Source organism: Mixophyes fleayi, chromosome 3 (assembly GCF_038048845.1).
Source record: "Mixophyes fleayi isolate aMixFle1 chromosome 3, aMixFle1.hap1, whole genome shotgun sequence".
NCBI lineage: Eukaryota > Metazoa > Chordata > Amphibia > Anura > Limnodynastidae > Mixophyes > Mixophyes fleayi.
The window spans coordinates 38,069,402-38,087,790 of NC_134404.1; the positions used below are offsets into that span (position 1 = coordinate 38,069,402).

The 18,389-nt window shown below is 43.7% G+C and overlaps 1 protein-coding gene across 2 annotated transcripts in view; it reads left to right on the forward strand.

Moving 5' to 3' along the window:
- Window positions 1–18,389, forward strand: part of LDAH (lipid droplet associated hydrolase) — a 193,157-nt gene that overhangs the window by 68,666 nt on the left and 106,102 nt on the right. For both annotated transcript variants that reach the window (XM_075201377.1, XM_075201378.1), the window contains exon 4: window positions 13,177–13,346. In XM_075201377.1, coding sequence (XP_075057478.1) covers window positions 13,177–13,346 — 170 coding nt within the window. The remainder of the gene's footprint in view (window positions 1–13,176; window positions 13,347–18,389) is intronic.

Genomic DNA, 18,389 nt, shown 5'->3' on the forward strand with positions numbered 1-18,389 from the left:
GCAGCAGGAGACTGTAGTGCACGGAGGCAGCGGATAGGAATCAGCTGGCAGTCACGATGATGAACACAAGCGAGTTGCAGCAGGAGACTGTAGTGCACGGAGGCAGCGGATAGGAATCAGCAAACAAACAGATGAGAGGCAGGTGAGTAAAGTAAAAGCTGGAGTGCACGGAGGCAGCGGATAGCAATGAGCAAACAGTCACATTGATATAATGTTGAAGTGGTTTAGAAGACTGTAGTGCACGGAGGCAGCGGATAGGAATCAGCAACAGTCCAATAGATATACAATAGCGATGAAGTGGTATAGAAGACTGTAGTGCACGGAGGCAGCGGATAGGAATCAGCAAACAGTCACAATGATACAGTTGATGGTAGAAGTGGTATGGGAACCACAGTAGTAGAAGTGGTTTGGAAACCACAGGAATAGAAGTGGTTTGGAAACCACAGGAATCAGCAGCGCTGAATACACGAGGAATACAGGAACACCTTCAGAGACTCATGAGGAATGAGACTCCAAGATCAGGCAACGTGGTGTTGACCACAGGTGCTTAATATAGGGAGTGTTGCCTGATCTGCCAATTGAGTTAAAGGGGTATACACTGAAGTATAGAAAAGGGCTGCGCATGCGCAGACCCTCAGGATGGTGGACGGCCACGGTTCCTAAATGTCCGGGAAGAGGCACTCACGGTCCGGTGAGTGACAGTACCCCCCCTTTTAAAGGTGGGCACAGAACGCCTGGAACCGGGCTTGTCCGGATTTTTGGAGTAAAACTTCTTCAAAAGGGCAGGAGCATTAAGATCTTCAGCTTTGATCCAAGAGCGCTCCTCAGGACCAAAGCCCTTCCAATGAACGAGGAAGTGGAGGACTCCTCGCGAAATTTTTGCATCTAGTACCTCGGTAATCTCAAAATCCTCCTCCTGATGAACTTGAAGTGGCTGCGGAGCTGAGGGAGGAGTTGAGAAACGGTTGATAATGAGAGGTTTGAGCAAGGATACATGGAAGGCATTAGAAATCCGAAGACTCTTAGGAAGAAGGAGTTTCACACATACTGGATTGATAACTTGAATGATCCTATATGGACCAATAAAACGAGGGGCGAATTTCATGGATGGAACCTTCAAACGAATATTTCTTGTGGATAACCAGACACGATCTCCAATTTTTAGTGGTGGAATAGCCCGCCTCTTCTTATCAGCGAAAGATTTATATTTGACAGATGTCTTCTTTAAACAGGTTCTGACCTGAGACCAGATATTTTTAAAGGTCTGACAAACAGTTTCCACTGCAGGAACTTGGGTGGGCGGGAGGGCAGGAAATTCCGGAAAAGACGGATGGTGACCGTAGACCACAAAAAATGGAGTTTTGGATGATGACTCATGGTACATGTTGTTATGGGCGAACTCAGCCCACGGGAGTAACTCTACCCAGTTGTCTTGATTGGCTGATGAAAATATCCTTATAAAAGTCTCAAGATCTTGATTGACACGTTCGGTTTGTCCATTGGATTGCGGATGGTAAGAAGATGAGAGTGCTAGTCGTATGCCCAAGGTTTTACAAAGGGCTCGCCAGAATCTGGACACGAATTGTACTCCTCTATCAGACACAATCTCAGATGGACATCCATGGATACGGAAGATCTCTTTAATGAAATGTTCAGCCAGGATAGACGAGGAAGGCAAACCAGACAGAGGGATGAAATGAGCCATCTTCGAAAATCTGTCCACTACCACCCAAATAGTGTTATGGTTCTTACTAGGTGGTAAGTCAGTAACGAAATCCATACTAATATGGGTCCATGGTTTGGACGGAATGGGTAGTGGTCGCAGCAACCCTGCTGGGGTTCTGCGGGAGGATTTGAATTGCGAACATAATTCACAGGAAGCAATGAACTCTTTGACGTCTCTCCTCATAGAAGGCCACCAGTAACTTCGAGAGAGGATCTCAAAAGTCTTGTGTTCACCGGCGTGTCCAGAAAAACGAGAGGCATGGAACCACGAAAGAATTTTCCTCCTTAGTATAGGAGGCACAAGGGTCTTCCCAAATGGTAGCGTTCTGGTGGATGAAGCAGCCAGTGAGATACATTTGGGGTCTAGAATGGTATGGTTGGAAACCTCTTCTATATCAGAGGACGTAACAAAGGCTCTAGATAAGGCATCAGCTTTTTTGTTCTTGGCAGCTGGTTTGAAGGTAATTATTAGTTCAAAACGGGAAAAGAAAAGAGACCATCTTGCTTGACGAGGATTCAAGCATTGGGCAGACTGGAGATATGACAAGTTCTTATGATCCGTGAAGATCGTCACCGGATGGCGAGCTCCCTCCAACAAGTATCTCCATTCCTCTAATGCGGCTTTGATAGCCAGTAATTCCTTGTCCCCGATGGTATAATTCTTCTCTGCGGGTAGGAGACCCCAAGAATAGAAGGCACAAGGGTGGAATTTTTGCTGTTCTGAGCGTTGGGAGAGAATAGCTCCTAAGCCCACATTAGAGGCATCTACTTCTAGGAAGAAGGGGAGTGTCACATCAGGCTGTCGAAGGATTGGAGCCGAAGAGAAGGACTCTTTTAATGTTTGAAAGGCTTGAATAGCCTCAGTAGACCATTGCTTAGGATTAGCCCCTTTTCGAGTCAGGGCCACAATAGGAGATGCAATGGAAGAAAAGTCTTGAATGAAGCGTCTATAGTAATTGGCAAAACCTAAAAAACGCTGGATCGCACGAAGAGTAGTTGGCTGGGGCCAATGTAGTACAGCATTTACTTTGTCAGGATCCATCTTCAGGCCAACTCCGGAAACTATATACCCCAAGAATGGAATCTGGGGTAATTCGAATGAACATTTTTCTAATTTACAGAACAATGAATTTTTCCGTAGCCTGGAGAGGACTTCTGCCACATGTTGGTGGTGAGAAGGCAGGTCCTGTGAAAAAATCAATATGTCGTCCAGGTAGACGACGACACATACATATAATAAGTCCCGAAAAATCTCATTGATGAAGCCCTGAAAGACAGCGGGGGCATTACATAGCCCGAAAGGCATTACCAGATATTCGTAATGCCCGTCTCTGGTGTTAAACGCTGTCTTCCATTCATCACCGGAACGGATTCTGATTAAATTGTAGGCACCACGAAGATCCAACTTAGTAAAAATACGGGCTCCCTTAATGCGGTCAAATAGCTCAGTGATCAACGGAATGGGGTACCGATTCTTGATAGTAATGGCATTGAGTCCACGAAAATCTATACAAGGGCGTAATGATCCATCCTTCTTTTTGACAAAGAAGAACCCAGCTCCAGCGGGCGAGGTGGAAGGTCGAATGAACCCACGCTGGAGGTTCTCCCGTATATATTCAGATGTAGCTTGAGTTTCAGGTAACGAGAGTGGATAGACCCGGCCCCTGGGAGGAGTCTTGCCAGGAAGAAGGTCAATCGGACAATCCCAAGAACGATGAGGAGGAAGACGTTCAGACTGAGCTTTATCAAAAACATCGGTAAATGAAGCATATTGAGGAGGGAGTCCCGGTGAAATAGCTGAGATGGAAGCTTGCTGTACCTTGAGAGGAATGACTTGGGAAAGGCAATGATGGTGACATTCAGACCCCCAAGACGTGACTTGAGGGGTGCGCCAGTCAATCTGGGGAGAGTGACACTGAAGCCATGGAAGGCCTAGGACAATCGGACTTGTCGTAACAGGAAGAATTAAAAACGATATCTCTTCATGATGCAGAGCACCAATCTGAAGGGTTACTGGAGACGTACTCTGGGTGATGAGACCGTTGATGAGACGTGATCCATCGATAGCCGTCACAGTAATGGGAGTTTTTAAGGTAATCACTGGTAGAGACCATTGATTTACTAACGATTTGGAAATAAAATTTCCTGCTGCTCCGGAATCAATTAATGCCTGTGACTCAAAGGTTTTGGTAGCAAAGGAAATAGTCACATCAAAAGCGCAGACTTTAGATTTCATAGACGATGGAGAGGACTCCAGGGACCCTAACTTCACCTCTCCAGAACTAGTTAGGGCCTGGCATTTCCCGATCTCTTAGGGCAAGAGCTGAGGACATGAGTGGAATCAGCACAATAGATACAGAGTCTATTCTTGACTCTTCGTTTCCTCTCCTCAGAAGATAACTTGGAACGTCCTATCTCCATGGGAATCACAGCGGGTGACACTGGACGAAATTGAGGGTTAGAGCGAAGAGGTGCTTTAGCAGAAGTCGTTTTCTCAGCCTCTCTTTCACGAAATCTCATATCAACGCGATGGCATAGAGAGATCAAATCTTCAAGTGACGAAGGAAGCTCTTGAGTAGTCAGTGCATCTTTAATTTTATCGGAAAGCCCCTGCCAGAAGGCGGCAACTAGGGCTTCAGTGTTCCACTGAAGTTCAGAGGCTAAGATCCTAAATTGAATGACGTACTGGCCTACAGTGTGAGATCCTTGTCGCAGACGGAGGATGCTGGAAGCAGCGGAGGTCACACGACCTGGTTCATCGAACACACTTCGGAATGTAGAAATGAATTTGGCACTATCTTGTAATATTGGATCGTTCCTCTCCCACAGAGGGGAGGCCCAAGCCAGGGCTTGTCCTGAAAACAAAGAGATAAGATAGGCCACTCTGGAACGATGGGTAGAAAAATTTTGAGGTTGGAGCTCAAAATGGACTGAACATTGGTTAAGGAAACCCCTGCAAGTTTTGGGGTCTCCATCGTACTTTGACGGAGTAGGCAGGTGAAGCGTGGAAGCTGTAGACACCTGGGATGGCAATGGGGAAACGGAGGAAAGCACAGGAGCCTCAGTAGTAGCTGTCACAGTCTGTCCAGATGTTCCTTGGGAGGTTAATGACTGATAACACTGAAGTAACAGCTGTTGGCGGGCATCCTGTTGCTCCACACGGCTAACCAGATGTTGCAGCATCTCTTTGGCGGTAGGTTCCGCATCTGGGTCTGTCATGGCCTGATCTTACTGTCACGGGCACTAGGAGTCTTTACCCAGGGATCACCAGATGGTAGGCTTACCAGAGCAATGTAGATGGTAATAGGGTACTCTGGTAGCTGGGTGATCACGGAACATGAAATGATGGCCGATGAGATGCTCAGGAAAGTCTATGACTAGCAACACTGGTAATAATAAGGTAATAATACACAAGGAACTGTATGGACAAGGACACGTGAAGGTAGTCAGTGGTCTTCGATAGCAAGTTGTACCACTGCTATAGTGAGGAGGAATGTCCAACAGAAACAAGGAGGTGATGAGAGTCAGCGGTCTGCGGGTAGCAAGTTGTACCGCTGTCTGAGTGAAGGAATGGAATCCAAGTGGAGGTATCCAGGTAGTCAGTGGTCTGCGGTAGCAAGTTGTACCACTGCTATGTGAGAGGATAATGGAACAGGTGATACCGGAAACAGGGATCAGTGGTCTGACATCAGCAAGTTGTACCACTGAATATATATGTGAGGAGGTGCACGGGGAAAGACTGCAACACAGGGTATACACAGGCACCTTATACACGATCCACAGTAATATGCACAATATAGATATATATATATATAAATGACTGAGCAGGTCTGCAATCTATAAAGTCTCTTGAAATAGTCCAGCACAATGATAACACAGTCAATGATGGCAATAGACTCAGCGGATAGCAGACTCCAGAGAGAACCAAACACAGTCCAGCAAGATATGCAATACACAGCACAGTCAATGAGAAGTATGCATACCGTGGTTCAGCAGTAGCAGTCAGATGGATTGCAGCGGTACCTGAGCGGCTGGAGGCCGACTGGATAGAAAGTCCCAGGATAGGTGAGGCAGCGGTCTAGCAGGTGCAGCGCACAGGTGAGTAGACCAACAGGTACACGAATCCACAGGAGTCAGCAACACGTGGAACTGGACTCATAAGGGACCCAGGAGAATGGAGATGATCCAGCAGAGGGTAGTAGCAGAGATACACATCCAATGCTGACAGGAGGGTAGAGACCAGTGGAACACGTGAAGGCGTGGAGAGTGGATCAGCAGGAGATGGACGATAGCGCTGACCACAGCAGCAGGACTCAGCGGCACACGGAGGTAACCAGTAGCAACCACAGGAACCAACAGCGATGGGTAACCGGAGTGCAGCGCAGGGCAGGAGCTGTTGATCATGAAGTGTAGCAGATGGTAATGAAAGCGGCAGTCTCGAGGAAGCACAGCAAAGATGAGATGAGGCTGTAGTGCACGGAGGCAGCGGATAGTAATCAGCTGGCAGCCACGATGATGAACACAGGCGAGTTGCAGCAGGAGACTGTAGTGCACGGAGGCAGCGGATAGGAATCAGCTGGCAGTCACGATGATGAACACAGGCGAGTTGCAGCAGGAGACTGTAGTGCACGGAGGCAGCGGATAGGAATCAGCTGGCAGTCACGATGATGAACACAAGCGAGTTGCAGCAGGAGACTGTAGTGCACGGAGGCAGCGGATAGGAATCAGCAAACAAACAGATGAGAGGCAGGTGAGTAAAGTAAAAGCTGGAGTGCACGGAGGCAGCGGATAGCAATGAGCAAACAGTCACATTGATATAATGTTGAAGTGGTTTAGAAGACTGTAGTGCACGGAGGCAGCGGATAGGAATCAGCAACAGTCCAATAGATATACAATAGCGATGAAGTGGTATAGAAGACTGTAGTGCACGGAGGCAGCGGATAGGAATCAGCAAACAGTCACGATGATACAGTTGATGGTAGAAGTGGTATGGGAACCACAGTAGTAGAAGTGGTTTGGAAACCACAGGAATAGAAGTGGTTTGGAAACCACAGGAATCAGCAGCGCTGAATACACGAGGAATACAGGAACACCTTCAGAGACTCATGAGGAATGAGACTCCAAGATCAGGCAACGTGGTGTTGACCACAGGTGCTTAATATAGGGAGTGTTGCCTGATCTGCCAATTGAGTTAAAGGGGTATACACTGAAGTATAGAAAAGGGCTGCGCATGCGCAGACCCTCAGGATGGTGGACGGCCACGGTTCCTAAATGTCCGGGAAGAGGCACTCACGGTCCGGTGAGTGACACTCACCTTTTCAAGCTCCGCTATCCTACCGCCTCCTAACCATTCTATCCATCACCTCCTCTTCCTCGTCTGCCATCTAAATTTTTTCTTCCGGTTGTTCTCTCTCTCTCTCTTACCACCTCTCCATTTAAAATGTAAGTCCTCGCGGGCAGGGTCCTCTTTACCTATTGTCCCACGTCTGTCTCCTGTCCCTACTGCATCCCGTCACGTCTTTTGTGGCACTCTGTGCGAGTCCCCATAGCATTACTCACACTCATCTGTGCTACTGACATGTATTACCTCATCTATTTGTTACTTGCTTCTGTATCCGGCGCTACGGAATCTGTGGCGCCTTATAAATAAATAAATAATGATAATTCATGTTTAATGAAAACTTGGATCACTCAAAACTCTACTTTTTTAATAAAGAAATAAGTAGAAGAATATTTCCATTTGACAATGGCCAGTATTTCAGTTAAAAGTGGAGTCCATTCATGTACAAAACTTCTACATGGTAGCAGGTGAGATCAGGGAAAGGACGCAGGTGGGAGAGGGGAAAGGACGCAGGTGGGATAAGGGAAAGGACGCAGGTGGGATAAGGGAAAGGATGCGGGTGGGAGAGGGGAAAGGATGCAGGTGGGATAAGGGAAAGGACGCAGGTGGGATAAGGGAAAGGATGCGGGTGGGAGAGGGGAAAGGATACAGGTGGGATAGGGGAAAGGACGCGGGTGGGAGAGGGGAAAGGACGCAGGTGGGATAAGGGAAAGGACGCAGGTGGGATAGGGGAAAGGAGGCAGGTGGGATAAAGGAAAGGACGCAGGTGGGATAAGGGAAAGGACGCAGGTGGGATAAGGGAAAGGACGCAGGTGGGATCAGGGAAAGGACGCAGGTGGGATCAGGGAAATGACACAGTTGGGATTAGGGAAAGGATGCAGGTAGGATCAGGGAAAGGACGGAGATAGGATCAGGGAAAGGACGCAGGACAAGGGAAATTAATACTTGATTAAATGGTAATGATACTCTTCCATTATGGCATGGTCTACTCTTAGAGTACTTACCGTATTTGCCGGCGTATAAGACGACTTTTTTTACCTGAAAACCATGCCTCCAAGTGGGGGGGTCGTCTTATACGCCGGGTGCCAAACTCAGGGGTCTCAGGGGTGCCGCGGGACAGCGGGACAGCCATAAAAAAAAAAAAAACAGAAACACTTACCAATCCGCGCGGCGCCGGGACCCAGCATCCTCCTCTCTCACGCAGCCTGTCATATCAGTGACAGCTGCTGCGTGAGAGAGGAGGATGCTGGGTCCCGGCGCCGCGCGGATTGGTAAGTGTTTCTGTTTTTTTTTTTATGGCTGGGGCGCGGCAGATGGGGCAAAGTGAGAGAGGGAGAGAAGGACAGATGAGAGTGACAGGAGGGGGACAGAGGAGAGTGACAGCAGAAGAAGGTAAGTGTTATTAGTATGTGTTATGTTATGTTTGTTTTATGTTATGTCATGTCAATGCAGAGTGTGTGATCAGCATATATGTGTGTGTGTGTGATCAGCATATATGAGTGTGTGTGTGTGTGGGGGCCAGTGACTTAATGCAGTGTGTGTGGGGGCCAGTGACTTCATGCAGTGTGTGTGGGGGCCAGTGATTTAATACAGTGTGTGTGGGGGCCAGTGACTTCATGCAGTGTGTGTGGGGGCCAGTGATTTAATACAGTGTGTGTGGGGGCCAGTGATTTAATACAGTGTGTGTGTGGAAGGTGTGCGGAAGAGGGGGTAGTCTTATACGGCGAGTATATAACAAACTCTATAATTTTGAGTGGAAATGTTGGGGGTCGTCTTATACGCCCAGTCGTCTTATACGCCGGCAAATACGGTATATGTTTTCAGTAACGAGGTGGTCGCCCGACCCCCAATATTGCCCCTTCTCATCAGGGCCGGATTAAGGGAATGGAGGCCCCTGGGCTAAAGGGGCCTCCATTCCCCCGTGAGGGCCCCCCCCCAGTGATCCGAGCCCCCCCCCCCTCCCATGATCCGAGCCGCCCTGCCCCCAAGGCACTTACCACCTCCTCCTGGCATTGCAGTCCTTCCCCGGCGCGCTGTAGCTCTTTACTGAGGAGATCTCGTGAGAGTGAGACTCACGAGATCTCCTCAGTAAGGAGACTACAGCGCGCCAGGGAAGGACCGCAGTGAAAGTGCTCAGCAGCATTGATTGCGCCGGGGGCGCCCTCGCCCCCGACCACTCAATAATGCTGCTGAGTACTTTCAAGGGCCCCCTGGATGCCCGAGGCCCCTGGGCTGTAGCCCAGTTAGCCCTAGGGTTAATCCGGCCCTGCTTCTCATTACTGCTTAGCAAATCAATTTTCTTACAGTAATCTAATAAATTGCTTACAAGAGATATCTGACCTACTTCAGATACCTAAATAGCTGCTGCCGGGTTGGAAGTCTACTCCTATGAATGTTATGAATATGGGCCTTCTTGGTAGCTGTAACTACTAAAACTCCTGGTGGGTAGAACTGTAGTAACGGCAAAAAATATATTTAGAATATCTCTGGGATCTTGTTCCCAAAAAACTGGTAAGAATTTATGTAAAAGGTTCAACCACCTGCTTCATTGTACAGAAATATATGGAGTACAGATGGAGCAGAGTTTAGTGCAGTGAATAGTGCACGATGCATATGGATTAAGCGGTGATTCCATGTCGTCTTGTGACAGATCTCATAGACATTTAGAAGTGAATAGCTTGGGTTATTTTAGTTAATTGCAAAAAAGATTATGCGCCGTAGCCCATCGTTCACTGCAGTAAACTCAGCTTTTTCTATAATGCAGTTGGTGACCTATTGGTTAGCGTGTTTTGTCGCAGCAGATATGGTGATTTAATACTCCGTAGGTTTAAGAGGCTTGATCCCTCTCCTCTTACAGCCATCTACATATATAGATACATATATTTAGATCTTATGGTCCTTATTAACATACCTTTATTTTCATTTGCTTGGTTTGCCATTATCTTATTGATGATTTTTGTTTATTACATTGTGTTATATTCCTGCACAATTAGTTTTCTGTACTTTATGCCGTCCATAAAACCATAATGAAAACACAATGGAAAAAACGTTAAAGCCATAAAGAATGTTACGTGGAACATTGATTAAATGTGTGGTTGAAACACAACTAGAATGTTAAGTTTTCAGATGGAAGCAGCCGTCTGTTAGACACATTTAGTTAAGTAGAAAACACTTTAGTTATCCCAGGTAGATCATTTCTCTGAGTACGCAGGATTCGATTTGTTAATGCACAGCAGCGGCTTTGCGTGCCGTTTGACATAATCTATTAAATGCATAAGAAAAAAAAAATCTTACTGCAACAATTCTCTCTAAAAATGTAAATAAAAATCTTCATCTTTTAAATCTTTTCCATATATGTTAGGGATTGTAAAATCTTTTTATTTTAGTGGTCCATTAAAGAGGCCTTACATAAATTGTTACTTAGTAGCTGGCTTCTGTTGGCCAATGGCGCCATATGGAATAACTATCATCGAGATAGGACTGACTGTCAGTAGCTACCTGTCTGCCCAGCACCGATAGCAGCGGATTTCTTGTGTCTGGAGGCAGTTACCTAATCTGTGCTACAAATAAATGTTCTCTTAATAGAACAGTACTCGGTAGTGTCAATCATTAAGACAGTGTTGGTTTGGTGGCGGAAGTAAGGCTGCCACTTATGTTTATGAAGTGCGGTGATGCCAGTGTTATGTAACTGAGTGGAGATTGGGCAAAGGAAGGGGCAATATTAGCATTGGTTGCTTCCTCACAGCGCTGGGGTCAAAGGTTCTATTCCAACCAAGGTACAATCTCTGTGTAGTTTGTATGTTCTCCCCATGTTTGTGTGAGTTTCCCCCGGTTTACTTCTATTAAGAATAATACCAGTAGGCTTTGTCTGTGTGGCTGAGAATTTAGATTGCAAGTTCCATTGGGCCACTTATGTATATGTATTTGTGTGTGTGTGTATGTATATATATATATATATATATATATATATATTATACGTTTGTTACAGATCTCCTTTAAAGCATAGGACTCAAGAATAGTTTTGGCCAGGGGCACTAATGCTTCACTTTAATACAATGTAAAAATAATACCACTTGTCTTTCCTACACAAGAACCATATTTATCTGCAGAGTTCTGTTATTATTTCACAACCTCAATGATGCATAAAGACTTGCAGGACCCGGCATCCATTTCATACTGTTCCTTGTCCAGTTGCCGTCTTATTGCCAAGATCACCAGGTTGGAATGATGCAGTCTTACTGGCTCCTCTGACAAGTGCTTTGATTTGTCTAATTGTGCCAAAATTATTGATAGTCCACGAAATAGCTCCAGTCAGTGTGAGCCTTGGATTGTACAAGACCTTTAGATGTATCCAAGTGCGACTTAATAAGTTCTCTCTGTACTGAAGGTTTCTGTGGCGCACCCCTAACCATCCCATCTCGGCTCACAATGTTTACCACAGCCAGACATCTGATGTCGTGTTCTTTCTGAGTGTCTTGCTGACAATTATTTAAACTTTATTTTTCACTCTGCACCCTACAGTTACATAACTTATTGTACTTTGTTCACTTCAGAACATACAGGGACTGATTCATGTGCAGGCGTATGTCCGTCTGCGTACCGTATCTTGCTTGGAAGAGCGCTGTGCATGCCCAGAAATGGACATTGTGCAGACTAGCGCAGTTGCATGCAATTTATGTCTGAGCGCAAACTACACTTGTGACTTGAGAGGAGTAATTGGTAAGGGAAGGAGCAGACTAACACAGGTCATGTACAGTAAGAACAATCCTACACTGATGGGGCCGATTCAAGCTCTGTGTTGGTCATAAGTACGCTTGTTTTCAGCCGAATCTTTTGCACCCAGTACAGGGCAGATGTAAATGCAGACTGATAATGATGACTGACACCATATGCAAACCGAGGGGGGTTTTTTCTAGTGCCTGGAAATCCCCCCTCCCAGTCTGGGGTACTGTATGCTTGAGGTGGCTGGAACCTGCCACTTTGTAGCTTGTGTGCAGATCGTTTCTGTCTCCACTGTTCACAGCCATATCTTCCCAGCAAGTATTGAGAGCAGCAAGAACAGGTAGGAGAGAGCAGGACAGTCAGTCAACTGTTCTGACACACTCAGTCAGGACTTTGTCCTGATTGTAGGGACAGTTGGGAGGTATGTCTCGCTTCACACAGCTCTGCTCGAACAGGGAGAGCTGTGTGCCCCTAACAGTAGTGCACGCAGCATTGCCCATGTATATAATGGGGATAGGAAGAATAGGAAAGCAGCCAAGCACTGTCTAAAATTATAGCCCATGGTGGTGTGGCATGGAAACCCCTCTCTACAAATCCTGCGTTTGCCCCTGGACACGGCATGGCTTTTGATTTCAAAATGACATGTATTCATGCCACTAGCTATCACAGAATAACTGTATGTAATTAAAATAAACTATAAAAATGCATTGTATGTACAGTACGCGTTGCAATCATCTTTATGTAATTAATGTAAAAATATATATCTATTTGAAAATGAATTGTTATATAAATAATTATACTGTTAATAGTTGTTGTTTTATTTTATGACCAAATGAAAGCTTTATGTGTTCTGATGTGACCTTTCATTGTACTGTCACATGTGGGTATACTGCAGTCTGTTCTGTGGGTCTACGTACGGGAAGTAACGCTTAGGCAGAGCGTACTTCCATCCACATTCAAAACTATCTTAAGGTACGCTTGGATTTGAATATGGTCGGAACTGCTCCAGCAAGGTGATATAGAAAACATGCACTGTTAGGGTACCTGAAGACTGAGTTTGGGAAACACTGGGGTTGAGTACTAAAGCCAGTTGGTCTTCACTTTGGCGGCCAATCCATACAACTCAGTGACCGGAAACAAACAGGAGACCAAGACAAGAGCCACTAGGCCAAGATGCTACACTTTCCCACCCAGTTCTGTTCAGACTTTTAGGTTTCACACTGAATCTTTTGCAACTTGAACATACAGACCAGAGTCTTAAACATAACTGGACTGGACAAGTTTGTTTTTCTTGATTTGTTGTTTTTGGGGGGGTTTAAGGAAAAATTTGTTGTATTGTGCGCTGTGTTTTGTTCTTATTAAAATACAGAATTCCTTATTATGTACAGATGCAGATGATGACCAGACGGAAGACGTCTTTGGGCTGAATGGACAAACTGACCACAAACTCTCCTTCCTGCGAGAGAATGTTCCAGCTGACATGAAGCTGGTTCTGATTGGTCATTCAATCGGTTGTTACATCATACTGGAGATGATGAAGCGATCTGCCGATCTGAAGGTAAGACATATTCTTTAGGCAAACTGGATAACAGCTCCATCTGTAACTTTTCCACGCAAATAGAATTGTCAGACCTGTACTTTGTCTTCGCTATTGGACAACCGCCCTGTTTCAAGTAGGGTGGAGCACCATTTCTTGAAGCTAGGATGCTGGAATAGGTGTGGTCAACTTGAGCTGTAGCAAATGAGCAACTTAAAGAGTTATTAGGCACCCCGGCTCTATGTAACAGGTTTAATATATATTGGAGAGAGAGACTGATTATCAGAACTAAAATGGTGTGATCATGAGGGATCTATTTTTAATGCACTGCAGACTTCCTGGGCCTGAGTCATTAAGGAAAGTAAGGCAAAAAAGGAGTAAATTTTCTCTTGAACAAACCATGTTACAATGCAAGGGGTGCAAATGAGTTTATTATTTTGCACATAAGTTAAATACTGGCTGTTTTTTCATGTAGCAGATCAATACTAGATAGCTCTATTTTTACACCGAAATGTAAGGTTAGGACATGACCTACCCCAACTATAAATCTCTCCCCACATTTTAAATTTACCTCCCCCTCCAATGCAACATGGTTTTTCCCAGGTGCAAAGTTACCCCTTTTTTTATGCTTTGCTCTCCCTAATAACTCAGGCCCCAGGTCTTTAATCTATTGAAGGACACAAACAGTGGCTCTCTCATTGCTGGTAGCTGGGATTAGCTTGCACACAACTGCATAGTAGTTATAAATAGAATATCAAACATTCTTATTAACCTTTATTTGTATAGCGTCAGCATATTCCGTACAAACACAGTTATATAAAACAAGACTGGATAGTAATAGACAGATAAAGAGGTAAGAGGGTGCTGCTTACAATCTATAGGACAATAGGTTAAATGCCACATTGGTTATTAGATCACCCAGATAGCAATGGGAAAAGTGCTTTGTGATGCAATCAGGCATCAGAGGGTTTTTGAGTATAGAAGGAGAAAAAATATATGTTTGTGTGAGCTGTTTAGTGTGGTAATAGTCAGGTAGAATAGTGTAGGGAGGTTTATAAGGTGGCTCAGGAATTTTATAAGCTTATCTAAAGAGATGAATGTCTGAAGGTAAGGGGAAAGCCTTGTTGTGCGAGGGAAGGATTACACAAAGTTGATACAGCCCGGGAAATGTCCTGTAACCGGGAATTGAAGGATGTAATGAGTGTGGATGATAGACACAAATCTTGTTCAGAGCGGAGGGGTTGAGCTGGCAGATATTTGAGACAAGTGATAAGATGTTTGTTGATGCAGCTTTGTTCATAGGTTTGTATGTTTAGTAGAAGTACTTTATCTTTGATTTGGTAAACTACAAGCAACCAATGTGTTTAATGAAAAAATAACAGCTATTACAAGTAGCTCTTTTCCTAAAATTAAAGGAAATTTCTGTCTTCTTTTAGGGGTTAAATATAACCCATATCTAGTTGTAAGCTAGATACACTCTATAGCAGACAGACTCGTTTAAACTATAGATCTAAAAGGTTTTCACTCTATTCCAAACCACTGACATTGGCCAGATGGAAGCTGCGTGTAGATAGAAGATTCCATAGTTCTGGTCACATGATGATGGCGAGTCTGTACAAAAGATAAGTGTTAGATACTCTCTGCTAAAGAGAATGTATCTAGATAGCTATTAGACATCTGCTAATGGCTAGAAAGCTGGGAGGATCATTATTTTCTAGAGGCATGGTAACCTGAACAATTGTGCTTGCTTAATTATACCTATAATGTTTTGTATAATGAACTTACAATAATTACACACTGTACAGAAAATAAAGTGACATGACCAAGGCACTGACTAATATTCATGATGTAATATTTTATACTGCAGGAGAGATGACCACACACAGAGAAATCCTGACATTAGGCCTGAATACCCAGTAGCGGAACTTATGTCTAACTTGCCCACTCATTTCAGTGGTCAGATTGGACACATGAGTCTGTATGGCACTCAAGAAAAATAGGGGCCTTTCATTGCAGTTGGCTAACGAATGGACGCACATGTAGACGGTTATCATAAGCTGACTGAGTGTTCTAGCATGCCTGATCGGAGACTGGATTTTAATTGGGTTTTCAGGTCGTGCCCACATGTGGTAATTTTGCGTCAATTTAACTTAAAGGGGTTTTCCACCTTCGAATGGTTTTTATTGGCTTTTACGCTCCCATCGGAATCTTTGACCTGCTACGTGGCATTACGTATAAGCCCACAGCGCAGAAAGATGCTAGACAGTAAACACAGTACGTTTAACAAAAAGTTCCAGGTGGTAATATATAAACCACTAGATTAAAGTTATCTGAAGAGCTGACTTATTTTAAGTTTGAGCATGCTCAGTGCTGCTTTCTATTTCTATTAGCTTCTTGAAGATAATTACCAATATTTGGAACTTATACTAATAATGGGGCATCGCTAGTTAATTAGCACTTAGTCAAGTCTAAGAAAAATAGAGACATTTCACAAGGAAGACAATATTATATAAATAGTTATGTTTAGTGATCTTTTTTAAAAATAAATAAATAAGAGGTAACTGTCCATCAACGATAAATACTAAGCAGAATTGGAGGCTCTAAGCGAGATCTTTGGGCCCCCTTCACCCTCTCTGTTTGTTACAATAAACCACAACATAAAAACAAGTTAGGGTAACCTGGTACCTAGACAAGAGCCTAGGTTGCCCCATGAATCATTCGCCTACAGGGACTGGTTGGGCAGGAGGGCTTCTGTCCCCCGGGCAGGTCCTAGTGGCCTGAGTCACTGGGCTACCTGCATTTTTTTCCTTTAAAATGTTCCTAATAGGCTGTTGACCCGTGAGCTAATATTTGAAAGCCCTCCCCTGGTATTAAGCAGAACTCTGATTTGTGGAATCGGGATGGGGGTGTGGCCACTCTGCAGAGCAGCGTATATCCCTACTCTCCAAGCAGTCGGGACAAAAATTCTTGCTATTGGGACTCTCCCACATAAATCAGTATAGTTGGGAGTTAACGCTAAGTGTAATTTTTAAGTTCCCCTAATGCATTTGGTCAATTATTTTACAAAACTTTAAATAAATAAGGAAATTTTTATATATCTCCATTTAGTAAGCAGAAGAGTACAAGGACAGGCAATATTCTTACAATGTGTAGGGGAGTCTGCTCAGTTCTTGTGTGGTTGGAGCTCTCAGAAAATGCTTTATTTCAGCTTTGTTTGACAATAGATAATATTTCATCCAACCAGAGTGTTGTGCAACGTCTTTATTATGGCCGGTAAAAGTGAACTGCTAACTTGGATAACATATGAAGTGTAATAATCAGAAACGTGTGTTCACCTCTCTCTTATTTGTTCTGGAATATGTGTCCCCTATAACATTGTGAACAAGATATGTGTATTTTAGCAGCTGAGCTGGTGCTTTCTGTTTATCATGTGGAACAGGGCTGGCTAGCTGTCATTGCTTCTTATTTGAGTGACATACAAGTCTTTAGATTCATATAAACCATAGTTGAATAGTTCATAGTGTTTAAGAGAGCTTTCTCACACTCCATTTTCTAAATCAGATTTTTTTTCTAATACATTGCCGTCCACAGTGCAGATAGTTGGATGAAAATATTCTATGTCTATTTTATAGTTTAAAGTAACAATCCCAAGAAAATATATTTGTTGTTGTTGTTTTTTTAAACATAAATCACTGTGGCAAGCTATAATGAGAATGTTGATATTTACCATTTTCCCATGATTGTTTTCTTCAGACTGCTATTATTGATTTATGATTCTGGAATACCATGACAACCACAGTCACATGGCACATGAAGCAGTGAGCAGAGAGGCTTTGGAATGCCCCTCTGAGATCTGTCTGCACTGTGACATCCTTCTTCTCCCCCTTCTGCCATCACATGATTTGCTGAGTGCTGTGAGCCTCTAACTGTGTAGCATACGGACTGTGTCTGTGTATGGCAGCCCTTTTTGTTTGTCAATCAGAGAGCTTCTGAAAATGAGATAATGATTTGTAGAAGGATATCTATGAAAAATGAAGATGCATGCTTAAAAAGTAATTTACTATTAGTATTTTATTTAAAGAAAAAAATAATAAATCTTCTATGTGGGATTGTTGCTTTAATAATGTAATTGTTTTATTTTTTTGTAATTTTTGAGTGGAAAAAGCTTTGAAATTGACTTTTGTCTCACTCTCCACTAAGTTGCTGCTATTCCTATTTATAGGTCCAGTACTTTTGGTAGTGCCTTCAATATTCCCTATCCTGTCTCCTCCTGTATTATTTCCAGGACATGTTTTTATCAAATTGCCTATTATGTAGGCTGTATTTTGAAAGGCAAGCATTGGAATAAATATAGAAAAACTAAGACAGTATTTGAAATCTGGATCATGGAGATGCATGGGTGATTTTGCCTGTTTTAAATCATGTTTTCGGTTACTTACTGGAATAGCTGATACCTCTGCCTGAAATTATCTGTTTAAAACTTAGAAAAACACAATTGCTATTATTTGACAGATGATGAATAACTGAACTTTCTTAGCAACACCTGTAACCATGGAAACAATTGGTACAGTCCACAGTTTTTTCCATGGTTGTAGATGTGTGTTTCTCAGCTTTCAAAAGACAATTTCAGGCAGCAATCTTGTTTCCAGTTTGAGGAGTTATTATAGTTAATTGTATTATCGAACATAGAGATTTTAATTAAGCAATATCATTTTTAAACATACTCACCTTACTGTCTTTTATTTCATCTACCTGGCTTGAGCAGTTAATGAAGTCAGTGGGGTTTTCAGGATGTTCCTAAAGTATTTTCAGATTTTAGAGAGAAATCATCATTTTCCGTACAAGTACCACTATTAAAGTCTCAGGAAAGGTAAGAGAACATTTTTAATGGGGGAGGAAAACACTTAAACCACAAATAGCGTAACTACTGGTGCCCCAGTCCTTCAGGAAACACTCGGCGCAGCTGAAGCCTTTGGTCTAGTGGCCCCATGTTGGCAATCATCTATGTTGGCACTAGAGAGATGTAATAAAAAAAAAATTAATTATGCTGAATTTCATATATTA